The sequence below is a fragment of the Rissa tridactyla genome, chromosome 6, assembly GCF_028500815.1.
Source record: "Rissa tridactyla isolate bRisTri1 chromosome 6, bRisTri1.patW.cur.20221130, whole genome shotgun sequence".
Taxonomy (NCBI): domain Eukaryota; kingdom Metazoa; phylum Chordata; class Aves; order Charadriiformes; family Laridae; genus Rissa; species Rissa tridactyla.
Window position 1 is genome coordinate 26,882,544 of NC_071471.1, and position 23,503 is coordinate 26,906,046.

The following is a 23,503-nucleotide window of genomic DNA, read 5'->3' on the forward strand; positions in this document are numbered from 1 at the left end:
ATCAGCTTCCCTGGACTCCTAAAGCAGACTGGTGTGGTCAACAGTGGGGGAAGGGACCGCTGCCTCTATGGCAGTTCACCACTGCAAATGGAACAGGTTATCAGCCCCGCGGGAAGTACTGCTGCTCTACGGACAGACTGCAACGTCTGATGGCTGAACTCCTTGTTACTAAAGTAATGCAAAGTCTACAAATCAGTACAACCACCACAAGTTCCATGCAAAGCACCCTGGAGACCTTGGCTAGGGCAGGGCACAAGCAGAGAGTCAGAATGCCCACTTACTGATTGTGTTCCTGTCTGTTTACACTGCTGCCTTTTTCCTGTGATAGCTGGGTGACTGGAATCTTCTAATAACATTAAAAAGGGGCAATCCTAGTAAATAAGACACCTTTAATCCTTGAAAATGGATTGCTAGTCTTCAGGATGCTGTGGCTTTTCACAGTAGCCTTGCCCTCCTCCCTAGTCCCCCATGCCACAATGTGCCTGTGCAGACATGCATTCTTTTGGGCATAAGCCTAGTGCTAACTACAGCAAAAAGCAGTGCTACCACATCCATCATCAGCTTCTTCCTTGCTCCTTTAGGGTACAAGACCCCCTACTCAAAAAATACCCTACCCCAAAATCCAAAGCTCTTCCTTTAGCAACAGTCCTCTTGCCACCTTGCTGGGGAGAAGGTGACCAGTTGCAAGCCCCAGAGAACGACAGGGATATGCACCCCAATCTCCGGGAGTCGTTTCCCTTTCTCTGGTAACAGAGGGAACTGAACAAGTACCACCATTCCATGCCATCCCACCCCATCCAAGAAAGCCAGGCAAATGAAGGGATAGCTAAAAATGGGTGCTATGTAGCAGATTGACAAGAGAAGCAAGATGCCAGTACTTTAAAAAAACATCAGTTTGATTTTGTATATGTTAAAAATCACGATGTCACAACAACAAGAACACATAGAGCCCATCATCACAAGCAGAATTTCAACAGACAAGGTTAGAGAAGTACATCACATCTAATTATTTATTTGGGCTCTGCAAATGTGATTACATTCAAGTGATGGGGATGTATCTTAAATGAACACATAAAAGTCATCAAGAATTTTCAGAGTACTACATCACAGAACAAAAACTGGAGAGAACTGAAAAACAAAACTGCACCACAATGAGCAATCTTTAAATGTCTTTTTCCCTCCCTGAGGCTAGAACAGCTGCAATGGGTGGATAAGGTAGGAGGATAGTACAGCATCTTTTCAGAGGAATAGGCTTCAATAAGCTCTTATGTTTTCAGTGCATTACTTCTGAATATGCTCATTAAGTTTTTTTAACACCACTTCAAAATATTTTATGGTTCTTTCCCTCCTTCTGGCCATGAACATGTATAAGCAGTTCTTTTTAATGGAAGAACTGTCAGACTTACAAGAAAAATTTGGCAGGCTTTCACAGAGGTAAGCTATCTTTTTCACAGTAGAAAAATAGAATGAAGACTGGAATATTCACAGAAACACAGTTTCAGTTTGAAGGGATCTCGGGACCTTTACCTGGTCCAAACCACACCCAAAGCAGAGGCTATTTGATATTTTATTTATCAGCCAATATCTAGTCCTGACTAGTCAGTCCAACTGCAATTTTCACATGTTCCAATATTACTTGTTCAAGCATTAAACAAATAAAAGCAATCATAATATTTATTCAAAAGGCTCATACTGTATATTTTGGCTTTAAAAAAATAACAGTACTTAAAGGCTATTATATCTGCCTAATGCATCACTTAGGGTTGTATAACAACCTATTATAGAAGCTACAGGATCCTTCTTTGACATTCATGTACATTTGCAACAGGAAAATTAAAATCCTCTTCTAAGATCTCCTATTCAGTGTTTACTCTAAATTCACCAGCAAAAAACAGGCAAAAAGCAGACTTTTATAGGAAGTGCCAGTTTATCATCTTTGAAACAATTACCAACAGATATGAAATATCTTAATAATATTACAGTGTCTGAGAGTAATAATTTTTTCTTTTTTTTACAAGTTCTTGGAGTACTTCAGGTTACACAACATCAAGAAAGCAATTATTCTTGATTAAGGCTGAATTTAGTTAAACAAAACTAATCTAATGTCACATTTTTAAACAATGCTAACACCTCAGCATTCTCCAAAGAGATACTCATCTGCTAATGCCAGTAAGTTTAAACTTCTCCCAATTATCAACCTTAAGAACTCATCCCAAAATCTACAGACTTGAAATTTGGCTTGCCTCCTTCTACCCGACTTTCAATAATGATTACTAAAAACATCACTCAGAGCAGACTGACAGTCAAGTTGAAAAATGTCATGTTTTTCTTACAGGCTGCACTATGAAATATGTATTATGTATGTATGCATGAAGGAAGGTATTCCTTCACCTTATTTATGGATTATTAGCAGCGAAAAAATCCCAGAAAACAGTTACAGGATAGAATTTGTTGTGCTACACATAATTAAGACTTTAAATTATGTAATCCTTTAAATACAATTTCTTAACCAGGAAATACGTAATCTTTATTTGAACTGTGATCTTACTACAGCTATGAAATTGGTATTTCTTAACTACGCTATTCCCCTCCAGGGCTAGGCAGTAGAATGCAAACTATATTTTTCAGTATTTCATTAAAATACCTCATATTTACATTTGCTGGAGGCTCACCACTTGCAAAATAACTTTAAAAAAAAATCAGATCTCATTTAAGTGCTTCCATTTTCATGCTTTAATGCTAACAATCATACAGAGCTCTGTAAAATATAAGAATGAAAGCAGACAGAAATCACCATTCATAAATTGGAGATTACGTGAAATCATGCATATATAAATAGATTGCTATTTCTAACTAGCAAGTAACCAGAAAACATGCAGACACAATAATTTCAACAAGTGGCATATTACCTGGGTGGAGCTGGCAGCAACAGAAATGCAGTCAATGAAACCATGTCTCCGAGTGAAAAATGCAACTATCTGCTGCCAACGGGAAGGCTCATTCCGTAACTCATCTGTCGAGCCTTTCTTTGCCCACTGCTTTTGCTTTGGGCCTACAGAACTGTGGCTTGAGCTAGTGTTGCCTCGATTGGCGCGAGAATAGAGGAGTGTGTTATTTCCGAAAATGTAATTCATCTCTGCAGCTCTGCAGGTGGTTGCCAGGCAGTCTTACTTCCCTACCAGCTGCTGAGTGGTGAATGAGCAGAAAAAAAAAAAATGCAGATAGAATTACAGCAGCATCATTTACGAAGCAGGAAAACAAAATTCTTGATAGCTGGTGCTATTTTTCTTCCAAGCTTTTCCACCCCCTACATCCCTTCTCTACCTGTGATTACAATGATGAGCATAATCTTGAGCAATCAAAAAAAAAAGCAACTTATTTTCTTATTTTTCCTTTTTCAGAATCCACAGGATCAAAAGCTTGTTTTCTCTTTCCTAGCTGACAGCAGATATTTAAGAGAAACTGGGTAGCAGGTACAGTACAATGTTATAAATTCACAGCTATGAGGATGGTGGTGCATGATAACAGCTACTGGGTGGAGAAAGCATGGATCAAAAATAACCAAGTTTCAACCACTGCCTGTAGTAAGATCCAATAGCATCTTTTCACTTCCTTGCTTGCATAAATTATAAACCTGAACCGAATAAAACAGGGAGCATGCAGTATAATTGCACTTGTTCACTGATCCTGTCTTTCTGAAAAGGTTTCACAGAATAAAAAGACCTTAACAACACATTCAGAAAAAATATTCAAGAAAGCAGCATTTGCTGGTTGTTTCTTCTTCTTTTTTTCCCCCTTCCTTACTGCATAAAACAACTATACAGGGAAGATATGATTGTGCCACAAAACAGTCATTTTGTGTTGCATATCAATGGATGTCTAGTGGGGTTGTTTTGCTGTGGTTTAAGTCAGCAAGAAGAGTAGAGATAGTAAGATTAAACACTAAAAGTCAACACTGCATTGTTCTTATTCTAGGTCATGATCCACCCATTTCTAAAATTCTGTGACTACTGTAAGCATAATACAAAAACAATAAATATATGTATTTGTGACCCAACATTATTTCTCAAAGTACACGAATTGGCAAAAAATGAAGAGTTCTTATTATGCACGAATTTTCAGTAGCATTACTTTGATTTTCAATGCAAATCACAAGGGTATTACTGCTATAGATGTGCACTTTCTCTGCCCTCTTCACAGTAAAAAAGAATTCATGCAGTAATTATCTAAAAGATTATATGGAATTCAAGTTACCATACAGAATTTACCATTCAAATTTTTATAGCCAACTATTTAAAAAAAAAATCTTCCAGCTCACAAAGAGATTACTTAGGAAATCAGCTAAGTGTCAATGTTTTCAGTACAAGCTTGCCTCTGGAAATCCAATGCAAAGTTATCAAAATGGTTTGTGGTATATTTCTATACAAAATACTCTAATAGTTATAATCATAACACTGAGGCAAACGTTTTCAAAAAGAAGAAAACTCCATATGATGAACAAAGGCAGAAAAGTTCCTTACAATGCTACCACAACTTACAACACCACAATTCTACAAACCCACCAGTGGGGATTACCAAATTCCCTCATACCCTTTTTTTTGGTGCAATATGATCTTCTGCTTAACAAATTGTTACTGACAGCTATCCTATTCTGTGTAACAAATTTTTCCTGACAGCTTACATTAGAAGCAGAAATAATAAGTACCTTAATTTAAAGCTGTGGTAATAAATCAATGCACCATTTACTTCTATTCACTAGTACAGCTCAATAATATATCACATACAAATATTCTGAGTACATCTTTCAGATAGCCTTTATTAATATTCATAAAACACAATGGCTTATCAGTGTAAGTCATATGAAACTCAATCTGCTTTGTGCAGTGTCTTCAAAGCTATGTTCATAAGATAGATAATGGAGCTAAAGAAATGCCTGAGACATAGTAGATGCAACGATCCTTTGAAATGGACAAGCTTTTTACAATGTGAATTCTTTTCATGGGAAGATTGCAGCCCTACCTGAGCCCTATATTTTCCAGACTCAAAGAAAATACCTGGTTGAAAAAAATGCCTATCAATTTATTACTGGAGAAACTTCTTAATCCCTGGCTATGACTGAATACGTTGGCAACAAACTACAAATTACATGCTTTGAATCCTGAGTCTTTTTATAAAGAGTCAAAGTGAAAATATTTTTTATGTTTTTCTTCATGTATTCTTGAGCATCAACACTGCTGTACATTTTTAAAAGATCTAAGTGCAAGAATATTAGTATAACTTTAAAAAAAAACATCTTTAAGAATTTTTATACTGTGTACTGTACTGTGTCCAGCTCTGGAGCCCTCAGCCATAAGGACATGGACCTGTTGGAGCAGGTCCAGAGGAGGGCCACCAAGATGATCGGAGGGCTGGAGCACCTCTCCTATGAAGACAGTCAGAGAGCTGGGGTTGAAGAGAAGGCTCCGGGGAGACCTTATAGCAGCCTTCCAGTACCTGAAGGGGGCCTACAGGAAAGCTGGGGAGGGACTGTTCGCAAGAGCATGTAGTGATAGGACGAGGGGCAATGGCTTTAAACTAGAGCAGGGTAGGTTTAGAGCAGACATTAGGATGACGTTCTTTACAGTGAGGGTGGTGAGACACTGGAACAGGTGGCTCAGAGAGGTGGTGGAGGCCCCATCCCTGGAGACATTCAAGGCCAGGCTCGATGAGGCTCTGAGCAACCTGATCTAGTTGAAGATGTCCCTGCTCACTGCAGGGGGGTTGGACTAGATGACCTTTAAAGGTCCTTTCCAACCCAGCACATTTTATGATTCTATATGCATGTCTCCATAGGCACCAAACAGAGTCACGTCAGAGAGTATTGTTTAAAATTCTGAAACACCACAATACGTGGACAAGCAACGCACCAAGTACCTATTTTTCTTTTTTTCTTGCTGTTATATCAATCTGTCTGAAGATGAGACAGGTTTGCTGTTTTTTAAGGCAGTTTCTTTCAAGGATGATTCCCACCCAGACAACGATCAACAGTGGCATCACTAACAAAGAGACTTTAGAAATCGGCACTTCAGGAAAAGCTCTTATGGACAAAAAAACATCCTGAAAGTGAAGCTATGATGATTTAATGTCAATGGAGACAGAAATCCAGAAAAGTACTTCAGGAAGAGGTTATGCAATCACACTGGTGATAAAAGACAGCAATCTGTGTCACCTACACTCCATATGGATGTTAATGATACTGAGCAAGAGTTGCTGATGCCTAGGAAGATACAGTTGCAGTTATTTGTAGAAGGAGCTTGTACTTGTGGTGATGAGACAAATCCTGATTTTTGCAAGTTACAAAGCAACCTGAAGTTAAAGGCATGCCCTAAAGCTAGAGACGGTACAATGTCAGGATAATGCAAAAGGAGTCCAGATTAGAAGAATGGCCACTTGTACAGTTGAAAAAACTATGTGTGGGAGTAAAGACAAGGGTCAAAGAGCATTTCAACAGAGGGTCAGACACCTGCAGTAGATAACAGAGAAATTGCTATTTGGACAGAAAAAGAAGTAGTATCCAGACAAAGGAGACAATCTAAGGATCATCAACACAGAGATGGTAGCTGAAATTGCACCTGTGAATGACTGCCTCTGGAGTCAGGAGGCAGAACAGGGAGGCTCACCAGGGAATCTCAGGAACTCCTAGTGTCGAGAGGTTCCATCATCCCTTTTTCATATTGAACTGATGTGGATACCATTAAAAAAAAAAACAAACCACACAACAAAAAACCCACATAAAACCAAAAAACAATCCCCAACTCACAAACACCGCCCCCGCCCCCCCCAGACTCCAAAACCAGCACACCAAAAACCCCACACCAAACTCAAACACCACAGCAAAACAAAAAAAGCCCCTATCTACTGTGAGGCAAGAATTGAGACTCTGCAGATTAGAAGGAAAAAAAAAAAAACAAACACACAACAACCCAAAACACACCCATCCTAAAAATAAACCACAAACCAAACCAGCACATAATTACAATTTCTATGTCAGTACACATACCTTTGTACAGCTTGATACTATTACTGCAAGAAACATCTGCATTTGTAGTGGATGCAAAGTAACATTATTTGTTCTGTGGCCAATTAACAAGATACAGTAATCACAGTGGTTACTGAATTTAAAAATTAACATCAAATACTTGGAACAAAGTTCCTCTGACTTTGTACCTGAGCCAATTCTTATTATCAGCTTATTATCAGGACAAGTTAAAACATGACATAATGCCATATTTTAATCTCAAAGATAAAGGTTTCCTGGACATACCTTTACAAGCTGCATGCATACCTTGAAATTAAAAACGCGCAGCAAAAAAAACTGTTTGCATATGCAAACAGCAGTCATATCTCAATCACCCTTTTTGAACAATAACAACAAAACCCCTGAAGCATTTGAGAAGTGTCTTATATTAGTTTTATTACCATACTGCTAAACAGAACATTGGCTAAAATAAGCACAGATCCTAAAGGAATAAACTGATATGTTTAATAGAGAAAATTCAAGAACCACCAAGAACAACGGCAGTGACTTATTTTATTTTCAGTATCACCTACGTTTTTACAAAAAAAAAATAGAGACAAAAGAAATGTGCAGAATGCAATTTAAATACTCAAATATACATTATGCAACTTTAACTCTCCAGGCAGGGGAACAAAACACACCACTGAAAAACGTAGATATAAATTCATGTTTACTCTTTAGACTTTTCAGAATTCTATGTTTAATAAATTTTTACTGGCATAACAAATTTTAAGTCTCATTAACAAGCATATACAATATTTTAAGCCAAAGCCCAGGAATACACTACAAAAATTGGATACTGTGGAAAAAGAAACTGTTAACTCTTTCCGCTAAGATACATTAGGAAACTTATCTTAGCTTTTCGTTGAGAGACAGGACTGAAACAATAGCCCTTGATCAAGTTTGATTTATGTGGTCAATAAAAAGTCGATATTTTTACCACTGAAATTACCTTATAAGTAAACACCCCAGCATGATTATTCTATAGTGATACATTTTAGTATAAATATTGATTATAAAAGATTATTACATTATTACTCATATTACACCTTAGAGAACCTACCAGCCTCTGCAGATTAAAGTGCCTGGTCTTCCGTACCCTGTTCATGAATCTCCCGCCCATCTTTTTGGCACGCCAGACTGATAAAAACATCCTGTGTTTAATGTGAGTTTCTTTAGGCATTCTTCAGTCACCAAAATGAACCCAACTGCACTGAGAGCTAAGGGGAAATCTCAGATGAAGAGAGTATAACCAGTTATTAAGATGACTTGATGTTGATTACTGTATCTCAGGTTGTTCTAATGTTTGGATTAATCCATGGTCCATCTGTTACAGTTTTTCTTTCTTGTCTCTGTTGACAAGAATTTGTTGAGCAGATCCATACTGAGAAAGGGGCAGATTTGGTCAATTGCTTCTTACTGTAAGACACAAACTGACATCTTTGCTCATATTTGTATATTTTTCAATTACAGGAAATTTAAAAGTAGTTAACTAGGAAGAATTTGGGCAAGGCATTTTACTTAAAGACTGTAGAGCACTTCCTCTCAAGCGTGAACACCAAAGTATGTTCCTTGTCTAAAAACGGGCATTTCTGAGGGTATGTTCAAATTTATCTTTATAGTCTTCACTATTCTAGGTATGTTCCTAACTCCAGAAGTACAGTCTTCCTGATGAAGGTGTCATAAAGCTTTAGAAAGGCGTCCATTTAGAAAAAGGTAACAGATTGCAACTTTCTCACAATCATAATCAATCTTGCAAATTACGTGTCAATCGATCCTTAATCTCTAAATAGAAACTGCACCTTTCATCTTCAAGGCAATCTCACCTACCTGCTCAGCCAGGAGCAGGATTCAGGAAATAACAGAAGCAAGAAAATGTACTAGGTGAAATACGAAGTCACAATTACTTTGACTGTTGGCTAGCCTTGAAGGTGCCCTTCATAGTTCCTCGAATCACAGACCATCAGTTCTTTCTGAGGGCAGAAAAACTCTTCTACTGAGCAGAGAACTCTTTTAAAAGAAGCACCACAAGCTCTAAAAGACTTCGAGGCAAGCACTTGAGGGAATGGGGTGATTGGAGGGAAGACACACCAGGAGATAAAGAGAAGGGAATGTATTAAGCTTAGCAGCACAAGATTCAGGTTCACAAGGAAAGGATGTTGTTCTGCATTAAAGGAAGCATGTGTGTATATGTAAAATTTACACAAGCAGTTATTTCCCATACAGATTAATGAGAAAGAGTTAAATAAAGGTGCTTGCTTCCAGCTGAAGAAAAAGGGCAGAAGAGACAAGCAATGTATGCTGTAACACCTTTATCGGTGTAGCTGTATCAGCTGACTGTAGATCACTGTGTTTAGGGGCTATAAGACAACCATCACCTGCTAATTTATATTTCTGAATGTAAATTTGTATTTCTGGAATAACCATTGCCTAGTCATTTTCACAATGTTAGTGACTCAAGCTTACTGACTGTAGGTTTTATTGGTATCTCCTGACTCAGCTCTTTCACAAACTGAGGAGTCAAATTGATGCATCTTTTATTGAACACCCTCTGACCACTCTTATTCCTCTTCTGTGAACCATTTCTAGACTGATATGCCTTCATCCAGATAAGGAACAGTGCAGATTTCTAGAGTGATAAAATAATGCAATTTTATTCCCATTTGCTTCTCCAGATATTCCTCATATTCCATTTGCCTTTTTGACTGTAACTTGAGTACTGAGATGATTATTCCATTAATCTATTATAACCCTGAGCTCTCATTTCTCTGAGATGATGCAATGAGAACACAAGTTCTTATGAGATTCTTCTGGTAACGTCCATCCATCATCGCTACTGATCTTCTTTCCCACCCTTTACTTTCCTTTTGTTGTTGGGTTTTTTAAATAATTAAATCCCAAGATTTTTTTTCCTTATTCCATGACAGCTTAAATTTCTCCATAAGCATTTTTTGAGGAGTTCTATTGCATGCATCTATGAAAACCCAGAAACCTACACTAAGAGGATTATTTATGCACATGGTCTAAGATATTTATATGGCAGAACTTCTATTTACAAAGCTTTCATTGCTTTTTCATTTGTAATTTCTCCACATACTTATTTATTCTGCTCCTTAGAATAGTTTCACCATGTTTTCCAGTACAGAAATGAGAGTAAGTTCTCACTTCTCCTCACCCTTCCGGATGCTACTTTAAGAACGAGTACCACCTTGCCATATTTCATTCCTGTGATACCACTGCCAGTTTAAGTAGACTGTTCTACAGCATTGCAGCACCAATAGATAAGCGGTTTCATATCAGAGTTAATTTAAAACCATTAAGCTTAAATGTCATTAGGTCCTGGAAATACTTTTCCAAATACGTCTAAATATGTGGAAAAAAAAAAACAGGCATACGCTAAGTGGGGACAAGACATTCATTTCACAGAGTAAAACTAGAGTGTGCATGTAGTCAACTAGACTGCTATTACTAGGGTTACAAAACTCATCATGTAGAAGGTTTGGGTACCACATACATACGATCAGAAACTTTTTTGAAGTGACGTGTACACTACATTAAGTAGAGGGTATCTGGCACAAAAAGCAGGGGTCACTACTTCTTAGCAAGAGGAAAGATAAGGCTAGAGAGCGTACTTCTTAACCAAAAAGCACACAATCACAGCATTAGGTCAAATAAAATGTCCGACTAACCTACTGCCTGTCTCAGTAGCTAACAGCATAAGCACAGAGTAATCTTTCCATCCCCACTATACCATCCCGAGCTCCAACAGCTCAGAGATTCATAAAGCCAAAGAAGGTAAGCTCTGTTTTACTGCTTTTACTCTAATAAAGGACTACTTTCACTCTAACGCAAACTGAGCCTGAATAACTTTAATTTTTCCTAGATCTGACACTGCTAGGTAAAGACAGATAAAGCAGAGGGGCACTGACTTGGGGCAAAGCTACTGGTTCAAAGGCATTCAACACATTATGAGATTAGTTTCTGACCCAGCAGCAGACGTTTCACTTGGGCAAAGAGATCCTTCTAGTTAAAATTTGGGGGTAAAATTTTCATATTTTTTTTTTCAATGCGGAATAGTATTCCTCTTTAGTTTGAAATACTTCACTGTTCAAAGAAAGGAAAGCAGTACCTCATTTGCATTAGTGTCATAATATTATGAAGTCATAGTTTTCTTCTCTGAATGAAGTTTATATAACCAGAAGAGACTCCACCACTGTGCTTTAAATGTACAAGCAGCATTAATCTGCATGTCTAAAACATTTTTTAAAAAAAATCTTTAGTATATGGAAGTAGGGACTTTTACCGCATTATCTGAAGCTGAAGTACTCTAGCAGAATATAACAGCACTCAGCCAGAACAACAGGTCTTCGCATGAAATCAAACAGGCAGCCAGTAATGAAAAAGGCCGATCACTGTGCTGCCCGACCTGCTCAGTATTGTCTGTTCCAGGCACCACTTGTACAGAGATGATCATTTCTGTGAACGCATGAGAACTGTAAAGTAGCCGACTATGTTGCATGAACTATGTACAAGAGTCCATAATTACATAAGCATAAAGTAAAGATTAACATACTCCCCTCCCCTATTTCTCACAGTTCCTGGAGTCTTCTGCTACTTCATTGATAATTGCACAAAGCTATTCTAAAGATGACAAATATTCAACCAGTAGAATACCTTTAGTTCCTTCTGGCTGTGCTATTCAGTCAGCAATTAAAATTTTACTTTATAGCATGAATAAGAAATTTGAGATACCTTACTTGACTAATAAATCTAGTACAATGTTCCAACTAAAACATTTATCTTCAGTTGTCAATGTCTGCTACATGTGCTATGGAACAAACCAAGGGCAAGCATTTTTCTCACACCCTTTGAAGATTACTGGTATGGTGAAAATATCCAGAGACAGATCAGCAAAAAAGATCTGGTTAAAGAAAAAAAGAACTGAAGAGACTTTTCTTAATCATTAAGTCTAGTTTCCTGCTACTGCAGGCAGCCACACCATAATATAATTTATGAACTTATCAAATACTTGGAAAACTCTCTTAGAACAGCCTCGTGCAAATTTTGAATGGGAATTGTGAATATTGTATGGGCAGTGCATATTGTAATATGTAAGAATTTATTACAGAGAACGATAAAGATTAACATTTACCACACTAGTCATTGTATATCTTTCCAGTACAAGGTATATTTAGTAGCTTACAAACTATTGCATGCTTCCTTTGGAGGTTCTGTATTATCAGTGAAACAATAGCCCCAAATACCAACATGTAATACACAAACATAATACAGAAATACATACAAGCCCAAATCAAGGTCTACACTTAAATACTGAATTGCCATGCTGCATCATAAATATAGAGCTATAAATAAAGTATTTTCCCTTTCATGTACAGGTTGCTTTAAATAAAGAATACTGCAATTTAAGGAAGATTTTTTTTTTTTTTGTCCTATTACATCATGGACCATTATTTTAAAACCTTGTAATAATCTATTACTCAAAGCTTTTTTTCCTTGATAGAAAACTCCAACTTCCATTCCACAATTTAAAAACTTGTTTAGTATCATATCACATCTATGACTAATTTCACTTGGTTGCAGCTATTTAATAAAAATTAATGTTAAATTCAAAACCAGCAATCTGAAGGTATGATGGAGAAGTTAAATTCAGTTTTACAATTGAAATAAATCCTTTTGTAGCATCACCATCTAGTGGTCAATCTCGGTAGCAATGTATTGCTTCATTTAGAATCATAGAATGTGTTGAGTTGGAAAGGACCTTTAAAGGTCATCTAGTCCAACCCCCCTGCAGTAAGCAGGGACATTTTCAACTAGATCAGGTTGCTCAGAGCCTCATCGAGCCTGGCCTTGAATGTCTCCAGGGATGGCGCCTCCACCACCTCTCTGAGCCACCTGTTCCAGTGTCTCACCACCCTCACTGTAAAGAACTTCTTCCTAATGTCTAATCTAAGCCTACCCTGCTCTAGTTTAAAGCCATTGCCCCTCGTCCTATCACTACATGCTCTTGCAAACAGCCCCTCCCCATCTTTCCTGTAGGCCCCCTTCAGGTACTGGAAAGTCAAATCAACAAAGTCAATTCAACTTCATCCCATTTTATTTCATAACAAGTCAAGGAACCTCGCATTGTAATCACAAATTTCAATGAGGAATTTGGAAACCTCATACTGAAGAAATTCTGGTACTAGCTGCTTATCTACCCAGAAATATTCTTTAAAATGTTTGGGACAGAATATTTGTGAAGGATTTGGAATTTGACCATTTTCACTATTCGTTCATGACATTTAAAAAAAAAAAAAAAGCTGTTTTACAGAGGAAGAGTTCTACTTCACACAGTTTTAAATAGGGAACAGAGGACAGGAAATCTCCTGGGTCAAGTTTACTTCTTTGATGCTCGAGACATACAAAGCATACATTTCTTCTTAACTGATAAAGCTCCACCCTAACAAGACAAAACCTGTAAGTCCTGTCTCATGTTTAAACTTTAAATCATGCTAAACAATCATTTAATGCTAATGACAAATGTGCAATATCTTATCCCAACCCCAATCTGGGGAACACCCCCCTCCCCGCCCCCCCCCTCCCCCCCCATCAAGAAGGTAAACCACCTCGAGCTACTTCAGTACTTAATGTGGAACATTTGATAAATATTAGTTACATGCTCATCTTCTAAAAATTTAGGATACAAATTTGTCTTTTTGGTCATTGAAGGCTGCTCTTTGAAAATCATCTACCTGTCCAAGCAAGTTGTAAAAGCTTCTTTACATACTAGAAAATTTGAAAGCTTCTCTTGAGAATAAAATGTAAACTAGTTACAACCAGGCATCTCCTTTCTTCACTATTTTCTATTCATGTTTTCTGTTATTGCTCTAGACTGCAGAGGGCTTGCTACAAAATAAGGTATTCCTCAAAATCTGATTCTACTGCCCTCTGCAGCATTTCCTAAAAAGGAGCATACGATCATAAAACCACTGTTTACATTTGTTCCTTAAACTAATAACTCTGTAGTTGAAATTTCAAGTGTATTTAACATATTTAAAAAAAAAAAAGCTTCTTGTTATTTTATTAGTGAATAAAGACAACATCCTCTATTACATTTAGTTTCCTTAAGCAAATGCACTATTGAACAAAGCTAATCAGGATCTTGTACATTAGCCAAAACCCAGTCCCTACACAGTGCATCAAGCCAACCTACCAAATAAATTACACATAGTGCTCACCTCAGACCTGGTTGCTAAATTGATCATCATGAGCTATGCCAAATCTGGAAGATCATCAAGCCAAAAGAGAGGACCAGCTATACTAATAATACCATACCAACCTTGGGGTTTTTTTCCTGACATACTCATGTTCAAGTTTAACAGCATTTATTCCAATAACTTTAGCAAACCATCTCCTGATTGAGAAGAAATTTTGTGAGCTCAAAGGCATTTTACTCTAAAAGGTCCCATAAAGACTCCCAGGGCCTATGAAACTATGGGTGCATCCCTCAACTCCAAACACCTGAAGACCTCAGACTCTGATTAGAAACTATTTACACAAAGAAGTTAGCTTCTGCAGGACAGAAGCAAGCCAGCAGCCAACTTAACATCGGAATTCAAAGTTCCACAAAATGCTGGTAAACAACTGACTCCTGGAGCACCCACCCCAGTTTTCAGATTAACAAAGCTCAGAAATTTCAGTTCTACCACACATAACTTTGAAATTAATAGAGAGTAGCCCTGTGAAAATAATCAGATGTAGGGTATAAATGGTAATATGAATTGCATGATGGTATTTCTCATATACACATTCCTTCCTATCACATGGTGATTTCCCAGCACTTACCCATCTAAGAAAGATAATAGTAATCCTCCTCAGAGACCTATGATACCCAGTATTTTGAAGAGGTCTCACCATATTTTGTAATTATACCTACAGGCTGCTTAACTCAATTTCCAGAAAAGTTTAATAATAGTTCCATCTTTAGAGACGTGGTTTCTTTCTTCCAGAACAGTGTAGCAGAGTTCTACATTCAACGCACTCCAAGAAAGCTAAAAAATGTTCAGGTTAGATCACATCTCAGTAAAGAAAGGCAGAGTACAATCATTCACACCTATTTCTGTAAAACTGTTCTGGGTTTTACATCTGTGTCTTTACAGAAAGTTACAGTAGTTAGATAAAGCTCAACTGAAACAGATAATTAAGGATCCCATACAACACTCTAAATACAAGTCTCACTTGTTTGAGGAAACTGCCTGGTAGGACCTCTGTAACTTAGAGATCACTCACACTATAGAAAGGTAGGAAATTAAGTCATCTTCCATGGAAAGTTAATATTGCCAATATCAAATCCTCACTTCTCTGAAATAAAATCAAACACAGGAACTATTCCGAGTAGTTTGGCTTCCCTTAGATCCAAGCAGCCAGAAAAAAAACAAGGTAATTCCAGCCCTTTGAACAGTCTCAAGTACAATGAAATAACACTAGTCAGTTGCAAGAAATAGGTCCTCAGTCTCACATACCGTCCTGGTTTCAGCTGGGACAGAGTTAAGATTTGGTATGAAAGGAATCTCAATAATGCATTTGTTTTAGTTGTTGCTGGGTGATGTTCATACTATTCAAGGACTTTTTTCAGCTTCCCACAGAAGCTGGGAAGGCGTACAGATAGAGCAGTGGAGTGGCCAATGGAATATTCCATACCATAGACGGCATGCTTGGTATAAATATAACACATATATAAATGGAGGTTGGCCAGGGACAGGAATCCACAATCACTGCTCAGGAGGAGCTGGGAAACCAGTTCACCAGGTGATGAGAGTCACTTGCATTGTATTACTTCATCTTGTATGTTCTTTTACCATTATTATTACTGTTATCTTACTTTTTCTGTTATTGTTCTATTAAACTGTCTTTATCTAAACCCATGAGGTTTTTTCTCTTTCCTTTCTCCTCCTTTTCTCCTTTTTCTCCTCCTTTTCTCCCTGCCCTTCTGGGGCAGAAGAGGGAGAACTGCGGAAGCAGCTGAATGGTCCTAAGATGCCAGCCGGGGTTAAACCACAACACATATCCATTCTAGAATTTTATTTTTTATTTTTGAGTTTATGGATTGTGAAATGCATTATACGTGATCACTTATCACAGACAGCTTTACAGTTTGCCTCTTTGATCCCTGTATGCTTTCTGAAATGCAAGACTAACTGTGCTACGAACAAGAAAAAGCTTGTGAATAAACAGAGTTGACCTTAAGTCCCCAGAGGCAGAGGACTGGTTTTTTTTATTTCTAATGTTTGCACACAAAGTGTGATGTATTACTTTCTGAATATCAATAAATTCAGTGAATTAGATATGTAGAAGTGTTACTTTGTGGCTACCTTCATAAACAATAGAAGATTGAGGTCCTAGCCATTCTCAAAATGAAAGGTTTGTCATATTAGCTTTCTTACAAGGCTCTTCAGAGGTTAATATAGCCCACTTCAAAAAGGTTATTCATTAGGGCTTAAAGAATTTGGCTTTGCCTAACTCCTGAAGACTATGGAAACACACGGAGTTCCTTACGGAGTTGTAAGTAAAAATAAGTAACTGTGTTCAATACCAGCATGTACGTTTTAAAAATCTTAGAAAAGCTGGAACATAATTATTAAACACACCCGCCCACTACAGTTGGTTCCTCTGCAGAATCCTCACAGATCAGTTATAAAGAGCTGATACATTCAAAAAGATTTTTCTTTATAGCAAAAAAAAAAATATATATATATATATATCTGGAAATGTAACTAAATTCAAAATTACTTTTTTTCTTAAATCATACCAGCACGCATTATAGTACACTGAAAATTTCAGTCACAAAGGCTACTACCACACACCAACAGTTCATGCTGAAAATACCAAACTGTAGGCCTACCACAATGTAAGCCCACCTCATCATTCTAAAGCCCAAATACTCATTAGTATCAAAGCACTTCTCCACTTTTTCCTCTAAAAAGCCATAAAAATTCAGAAGTGTTACAGAAAACAGTATTTAGTCTGGTCCACTAAAATAATATGCTATTCTGAAAATGATTCAGCTACATCTCCCTACTAACCCAGCACATAAAACTGCCTGCTACAGCCGCCAACCCCTGAAAACCCCCCTCTCAGTTTTTTTCTCTCTCTAAATTTTTTAATCTATCTTGAAGTTACTGCAGAGTAACTTCAAGAGTCTCAAGACAACTCAAGAAGTTGTTTTGTAAATAATGGCACCGTATGCTGAAAAACTCCAGAGACGTATATTGCACTTAGCTTATTACATTTTCCACATAGGTCCTCATTTAAAATATTTACTAGAAAAACTCTGAAGTGATTCTACAGGATCCTGGTAGAAAACCCAAAACGTAATGACACCAGTAACCATAGTGCCCATCATAACTACACCTGCGCCCTTAAGTTACATGCATTTGTTATCTGAGCATTTTACTACCACGCATTTTTAGTCAGAATGCGTGGAACTAAGTCAATGCCTTAACATCTACAAAGTGAATTTTACAAATGAGCAGTTCCATTAAAAAACAGAAGCAGGTGTAACTCATGCATTATTTTTTTCCCCAGAAAATTATATCCCTGGGGAGTATATCAAAAGAGTTCACTCATAATAACTTTTAAAATGCCTACCTTTACTGGTGAAATGTGAGAATGGGAAACAAATCCATGGACATTCTCAATTTGTGACAGATTCTTCTCCGATACATGAACCAGCTCTGGACCCGTCACCTCATTGGCAATGTGTGGAGAGCTGTGCTCCTGTGGAGGTGTATCTTCATCCTGATAGCGGTATTTCTGAAGAAAACAATTACGGAAAAAGATCAGTCCACCATAGAAATAGGAAAAGACTATCCAGAAAACTAGGTCAGACAGAAACAGTTATTTTCTGACCCAGCTGACTTAAAGGCAAAAAAATCTAGAAATAAAAGTTTAAATTACTGTTTTTAGATCCTGTCTAAAAAGGTTCCAGCCTTTTTAGTCTTCTCTAGAACTACTATACATCTACCTAATTTTCTTTTGCCTGTTTGCATACAGTAACATGTCCCCAAAAACTTCTCCACACAACTTTCCCCTTTACTATTTTTTTCTTGCAAACACTTTAACACTACATTATTCACTAATAGCAGAGGCTCAGCACCAACTGGGTTTATCACCTTGTCCTGCCTTTAAAAACTATCAGCCTCAAAACCTTTTTTCTGTACGCCCAGTTTAGCACATCTGCCAAAACTGTTTTCTGTCAGCTAAATAATTTCAGCTTTTATACTGGGGCATCAACATAGCAATTCACTACTGCTAACTTCATTAGGAAACAATAAAGATGTGCTTTTCCTACTAGACAGATGGAGCTTCACCAACAAGTAAGTCTTCAAATAGAAACACAAGACATTATTCAGCCTCAGTCTTATTAATTTGCATTCAATTTCAAAAACCAGAACCTATTACTTAGCCACTAGGGATGAGTTCTAGTCAGACTGTGCTGTATCCACACTTGCAGATCCCTACTAAAAGGTATTAATGAAATCAGGAGGATGCATAACATTCACCTGTTCTCTGGACTGCAGAGTTATCTGGCTCATACAGCACCTCCAAACTCCAGAGCTAACATGGGCTCACATTACAAACATAATTAAATATAAGCTTCACCCCTTTGGTCAATTCCAAGGTACTTCAGGTAGTCCATGCATTTTATTGCTAGTTTAAACTAAAGCTGAAGTCTGAAGTCATGTAACTTTTCCAGCAGTGTTTACTGTGTCCATAAGAGGCACCCCAACATTTTATAACCACATTCACTTTCACACACTACTACTGTACTCTGGAGTACATACACAGTTGCTACTAGTTTACAGGGAAAGCACACCATGTCATTAAAGGAACAGAAAGAACTAAACGTGTAATGATTTTAAACTTGGAAAAAGCTACTCCTATTATTAATAAAGTATACTTAGGATAGAAGACATTTCCGTGAGGTTTTGTTTTGTTTTTTTTTTAAACAGAATTCTAAGATTTACGTACTATAATTTAAATCAAAAATAGTTGTCATCCTGGTAAGTCAATTCTACATCATAATCCAGTAGACCACTGCAAGTAAATCATGTGTCTATAAGCACATGAGCACTACACCAAAGCAGTACCTAATAAACGGTGTATGACAATTAACCCTGTTAACAGTTACATGAAAGTACGATTTCAGGCTACCACAAAGATCCCTGCCCTTCACAGAAAGTCCTGCAATATTACGAAATTGAAGCATACAGGAAAAACTATAAAGCAGCTGCTTGAAAAGGTCCATCAATTATTGACTCCTGTAATGCTTAACCTGTTCATTTCCTGCTCACAACCGCCTCCTGTGGTTGTCTTCCAGGAAGACTTAATTTTTTTGTCTATCCAGCAAAAAACATCTCTAAGCATGGTCAAATAGGACAGCTAAACAACAGGAATCTTACTCTTACTCTTCCCTGTCACCTAAAGCCTGGGGAAGGCACCATATCCCCTTCCTTTCTTTGGTTCTGGCACTCAAATCAGCAGAGAATTTCACACTTTTTTCTCCTCCTTTGCTGGGTTAGACTTGTGCTGGATTAGTGACCCTGATCCAGACAGGGACTCAAAGAACACCAGAGAGCGCAAAAGCAGGGGGGAAATCAGGACAGGATCACTCTCTTTTATGAGTGAGCTATGCATCAGTCTACTCTGTCTTCTATAGACTCATCATATAGCAATATTGCAGAGTTTTCCCAGTAAAGAAGTGGTTAAATAAGGCAGCTGAAGTCACATAACTGACTCATGCTGAAAGAGAAAGGATTTGTTTGCTCTTCTCTTCCCTGCCACGTTGTTCTGCCAACACTAAGATTCCTTGGGAGACAAGCAAAGTTCCCTTACTAACTTAGAAGGAACAACTTGCGGCTTTACACTTTCATCACCCATTGCACTTTACCCAGTCAGAGCCCACCCCGCAGCACGCCATCCCCACCCTGCCTCCAAACTCCAAAACAGCAAAAAACCCACACCCGACCACACACATACAGGCAGAGACTAAAGATGCACAGTTTATTTTTGTCAGTAACTTAACGAGATGTCAGAGATCTTTGAAGTTATAACCCTGCTCTATTTTTATACTTAAAAAATAAAATTTAAAAAAAAGATATCTTTATCCACCCTACTCAATTCAACCCTTCATTGCTGAGACCATATGAGATCAAGTTCTACTATGTGAGAGAAATTATGCTTTTTAAGTATTAGAAATTATAAACTAGAAGCAATACAAGTATATTTTCACTAAAAATACCAACGATTACCAGAGAAGCACAAGGCAGAAGTAGTTATTCCAAAGAGGAAAGCAAAAACATTAAGACTTCTGTTATTATAACAATCAACCTCCAAACATTTCCATACCTTCTCTCCTTAGCTGGATGGCAAAGGTGGCAAAGGAGAGATGGTGAATGCTGACAGTTGTGAAAAATTGCAATGGTTACTCAAAAAGCCCTATTTTTTCAAATCTTCAGCAGAGAGGTTTCATGAGATGACCAAGCCAACCTAATACTCACTACTAGCAGAAGGCAGAAGTTCTTTTTCTTTCTTTCCCTGCAGCAGGGAGATGGTAGATTGCTCAGCCTCAGACTCCTGCCATTCATCTGTTTTCTGAGATTGACTTTTTATCTTATCAAAACAAAACCCTGAAAGGAGTTCAACATGAACTCTCTAGAGCAGCCATATTAAACATCAGAAACAGGGAAGAATAATCATTTAAAGAACGGCATTAGCAAAAAATATAAGTGAGCATTATCAAAGCATTTTAAGAAAGATCACACTGGAAATTAGAGAAAATAAACATTAGAGCTTCCAGAAGCACAGAAAATATCTTGCAACATCAGACAAAGCAGGATGTCTACTAACTTAAGGGAGCTTGCCCCGCTGCTGAAGGCAGTATTTGGCTGGACTTGCAATCCAAAGTGTCCTTGCCAGATCTCAAGCTTTGATTTGACTATAAAATGCAGGAAAACGAGACCTGACAGTGGATTGAGTTCCCAGATCATCTCAGGCAAGACACTGTGAAAAGCTAGATCATCCCAGCTTTATTTTAAAAAAATAAATGAAAAGAATAGTCACAGTCAATCAAAATTAACTTCCTTTACAGAACAGTCAATACCTTTAGGCAAAGCACAGAATTACCTTGATTTTTTTCCTTAAACTAGACATATTTATTAGAAAAGGGTATTTGGACATGCCTGAGTGTAAGCAGACTCTAGATTTCACTAAGAACTATATGTTTACATTATACAATGTATCAGTGCATAGCGCATATAAAGTTTTAATAGATCAGTATGTCATTATTTACATCAGAAACGAAAAAAAATTTGTGGTAGTGGAGGCACTGACACGGGCTATAAGCTTCTCAAAAAAAAAACATTTTAAATGTGAACTAATTGGATTTTGATGCAATATTCAAGATTGACTTCATTATTTGCAAAACGTTTCCCAACTTGAAACTACTAAACGCCCACCAGAATTAATGTTTAAAATACACTAACTGAAATACTTACAGGATAATGTGCAAATAGAAGACAAGGACATAAAGTACATGAAAACTTAATATCCACAATACTTATTCTGAAAGGTACCGCACTATCCTTGCCCTTTGCTGAAATTACTCTTGAGCAAAGTGCTTCAAGTAAAGCAAATCACTGACTCTTACAACAGCTAATTCTCCACAGGAGTGGAAGTGTTTTGTACTGCTTTACTATGGAACATCACTTCTGAAATACTCTGCCCCTTGACTGAAGTAGCGCATTCAAGTGATATGGCACGGTCGTACAGCCGCCATTCAAAATTGCCTGTTCCTTTTCTCTCCCAGAAGCTGCCAACCCCTGAACGAGAATTCAGTCAACTGTTTCAGTCATGCCAAGTTAATGCTGCTACTACCTACGAAGTGAAATCCCATGCAAGCAGGACTCAATCAATCCCTCTTGGTCGAGCCATACGACTACGTCTCCCTGCCCCTTGCTGTTAGTACGCATCTCAATTCAGATAGTGAGCAAGCTCAGCAAGCTGACCCAGCAGAATGTTCATTCCCTCTTCCAGCAATATTAAATTTTCTTTAATTCCCTAAAGTGGCTCACAGCAAGATAAGGCATGCACCAGTGCTGGCATAATAGGGAGAAAAGCGGGTAGAGAGTAGGACCAGCCTATCCCCTCGTGGCTAGCAGAAGACCATTTCTCTGCTTACAACCAAGAGTATCCAATCCTGCACCCAAATCCAGGTTCCAAGGAGACCCCAGCTTAGAAGAGTCAGCCAAGCGATGGGCAAGACAGAATAAAGGAAAGAAAAAAAGCCAGGTGTGGCAAAGCAGCTCTGAGCTTGCAGACAGACTGCCTCTGCTGCACACCACGGAAGTTTCCCAGCACTCAATTAGGTAGTAGTCAAGCAATTTAACTATTTTTAAGAAGCTTTATGGACTGTTGTAAAATTTATAATCATAATTTATAGTCCAAAGCAACCAAGCGCTAAACATGTAACACAGAATTCTGACAGAGATACTGCCCCAAAGGATTCAGTTGCAGGTATACAGGTGTGTCAAAATTAATTAAAAACATCTCTCTTCTGATACAACATAGTTAACAAAATTTCTTCAGGCTAGATTACACCTTCAATGACTTTTGAAATGTCACCAAATCCTATGAACTAAATTATTTACTGGTGTAAGCCACTGAAAAATCCATTTACTTTTAAATAAACTAATGCCAGTTTACATGAGACAAGAAGAGGTTCTAAATTCACCACAGAGAAATCAGTCACTGTGTTAATTGTTCAGGCCCACAGCCTCTCTGCTTGAATTCACAGGCCTAGCAGAGTTAGACAAAAATAAGGAGGAACAAAGTTTCTGCAACAATGTCCAGGACAAACAAGGATTTTGTGGACATTTTATAGCACTGTTTTTCAGAATACAGATCACCTGTTCACAGAATAAACACAGAAAAGCTTTAGGAAACTCATTCTAAAAAAGGTTCACTTTAGCCTGCCTAAGCTCATATCTGTATTTTACAAAGATATTTCAAACAGATTCATACATAATTTACCCCCTAAAGGTAATTAAGCTGTGGGTTTATTTTACTTTTTTTTTTTAAAAGACCTTCTAATGAGAAGTCTTACTGAAACAGAAATTAAAGGAAGTTATTTAAAGAACACTTAAACAATCTCATGCCCTAAACTGGTGACCCATATCCACAACAGCATGCAATGCTGTTATTCCAGAGATTCAGGCCATACAGAATGCCATGTTCATGGGTAGAAAATTAATTACACAAGAACATCCTTAACTATCAGATAATTTAATGACAAAGTGCAAGGCAGCAGTAACTACAGTTCTTCTCAAAATCGGATGTGTGTCAAAATCTAGTTCATATTAGACATACAGTCTTACACAAAAACAAGTT

The 23,503-nt window shown here is 37.6% G+C and overlaps 1 protein-coding gene across 15 annotated transcripts in view; it reads right to left on the bottom strand.

Moving 5' to 3' along the window:
* DLG1 (discs large MAGUK scaffold protein 1) overlaps positions 1–23,503 on the bottom strand; it is a 162,005-nt gene that overhangs the window by 88,358 nt on the left and 50,144 nt on the right. For 13 of the 15 annotated variants that reach the window (XM_054207241.1, XM_054207237.1, XM_054207236.1 and 10 more), the window contains exon 4: positions 17,705–17,869. In XM_054207241.1, the coding sequence (XP_054063216.1) occupies positions 17,705–17,869 (165 nt within the window). Of the gene's footprint in view, positions 1–2,909; positions 3,171–17,704; positions 17,870–23,503 lie in introns of those variants that run through there. The other 2 variants (XM_054207240.1, XM_054207245.1) reach the window with 2 other exon arrangements.